Source organism: Austrofundulus limnaeus, unplaced genomic scaffold, assembly GCF_001266775.1.
Source record: "Austrofundulus limnaeus strain Quisiro unplaced genomic scaffold, Austrofundulus_limnaeus-1.0 Scaffold684, whole genome shotgun sequence".
NCBI lineage: Eukaryota > Metazoa > Chordata > Actinopteri > Cyprinodontiformes > Rivulidae > Austrofundulus > Austrofundulus limnaeus.
This window is the reverse complement of record NW_013953086.1, coordinates 44424-46202: the sequence shown is the minus strand read 5'-3', so window position 1 is coordinate 46202 and position 1779 is coordinate 44424. Positions and strand designations below refer to the sequence as shown.

Below are 1779 nucleotides of genomic sequence, written 5' to 3'. Positions count from 1 at the left end.
AAAAAGAATAATTTGTATTCATCCTTTTTGATGTTAAAAACAAAAGAAGCAGAGGACAGATATAAGAAATACAAAAACAAATTGACATGGATTATAAGAAAACATAAAAAAGAATATTACAGTGACCTATTAACCAAAAGTAATGGCGACACAAAAGCAACATGGGCAGTCATAAACAGTGTTTTTGCAAARCATAAAACAAAATCTGGTATTTCAAATCACTTTTTAAAAGAAAATACAGAAATTCATGATCGGAATGAAATAGCAAACGAATTTAATCATTATTACGTAAATAAATAAGAAATAAAACAATGTTAGCTTACTACCAAGTTTACTTACATCTGGAGTGCTTTTTATGCAGGCGTAGATCATACGACATAAAGGAGTTGGGCTTATGGGTGCAAAGTTGTTTTTGGGTAAAAAATGTTACAGAAATTATTAAATACATCTGTTTTCTGAGATGAGTTTGATATAAAAAGGTATTGAAAGCACAAATACAAGGTACACAGTTTTTGACATGCTTTATTAATTAGTGAAACAAGTACTTTGGCAGCTCAGATCTTTACAAACATTTGCTAAATGGCACACTGAGCTGTTAAACATTAGTTTAACATGCAAATTAGATACAATTTCATATAAAATGGTTTTGAATATGAGCCTTCTGTTAAAATACATAAATTTAAGCAGCTTTGTTTTGTTTTCTCTATTGCAGGCGGACCTGAGTGACTTAGACCTGGAAACTTTGGCTCCTTACATCCCGATGGACGGCGAGGACTTCCAGCTCACTCCCATCATCCCGGAGCCAGAACCCCTGGAGGTGGCTCAGGGCGGATCCATGGGGAGTATCAACAACCTGAACATCAAGCAGAGCTTCAACAACATCGCCAATCTCTTCCAACCGCTGACCTCTCCTCATCAGCAACAGAACTGCGTCCAGTCTCAGCCTGAAGCATCCTGGGCCACCGGACAGAGGAGAAGCTCCAACCAGGGGCCCGTGGACACACGAGGACTGTCACATGTGTTGGGCCACATGCAAAATCCCTCATACCAACCACCAGGCAGTACACCTTTGTCTTCAATGCAGTGGCCTCCAGATCCTTTAATAACCTATCAGCAACGGCAACAAAAACAGCCTCCAAAGACCTACATGATGGATAATTTATCAGGAGAGGAGCATCCATCCTGTCAACAGAACATGTCACACTTGTTGCAGAAACAGAGGTAACAACATTTTTAAAGCTTTCAATTGTTTGAAATGATTAAAAAAAATTACCATTACCTATTTTTTTTGCTTTATGTTGATTTGTTCTGACAAATATGGTATTTGTGTTTTGTGTAGGTCTATTGATAATTTTATTCACGCTTGCAAAGACATGAGTCCAGCCAGAGTGGCTATGGCCAACAGCATTAAGCGCTCCTTCAACCAGATTACTGAGGTTAGTTTCTTCTATCACAGGGGTTCTTAACCTTTTTGACCTCAGGGCCCAATTTGTTGAACATAAAGTGGCACGAGGCCCAGTCAGACATTACCAATGTATGGATCGAAATGATAATTATTCTAAACTAAATCTTGGTTTAATTTATATTGTATTTACATCATAACTAAACTATCATAACTAACATAACTAAATTAAATACACTTACAGTTTAAAAGTAAAACTCCTGTCAAATAATCACAAGACATGATTATGACAAACATTTTTATATCGTAAGCTGTCCATAACAATTATTTGAACAAATACAACGTTCAGTCAACAGACCACTCAGGCTTATCAACAC

The 1779-nt window shown here is 36.8% G+C and overlaps 1 protein-coding gene across 2 annotated transcripts in view; it reads left to right on the top strand.

Annotated features, from left to right (window-relative positions):
• Nucleotides 1-1779, top strand: part of epas1b (endothelial PAS domain protein 1b) — a 100328-nt gene that overhangs the window by 92349 nt on the left and 6200 nt on the right. For both annotated transcript variants that reach the window (XM_014027802.1, XM_014027801.1), the window contains exons 12-13: nt 713-1221; nt 1340-1436. In XM_014027802.1, the coding sequence (XP_013883256.1) occupies nt 713-1221; nt 1340-1436 (606 nt within the window). The remainder of the gene's footprint in view (nt 1-712; nt 1222-1339; nt 1437-1779) is intronic.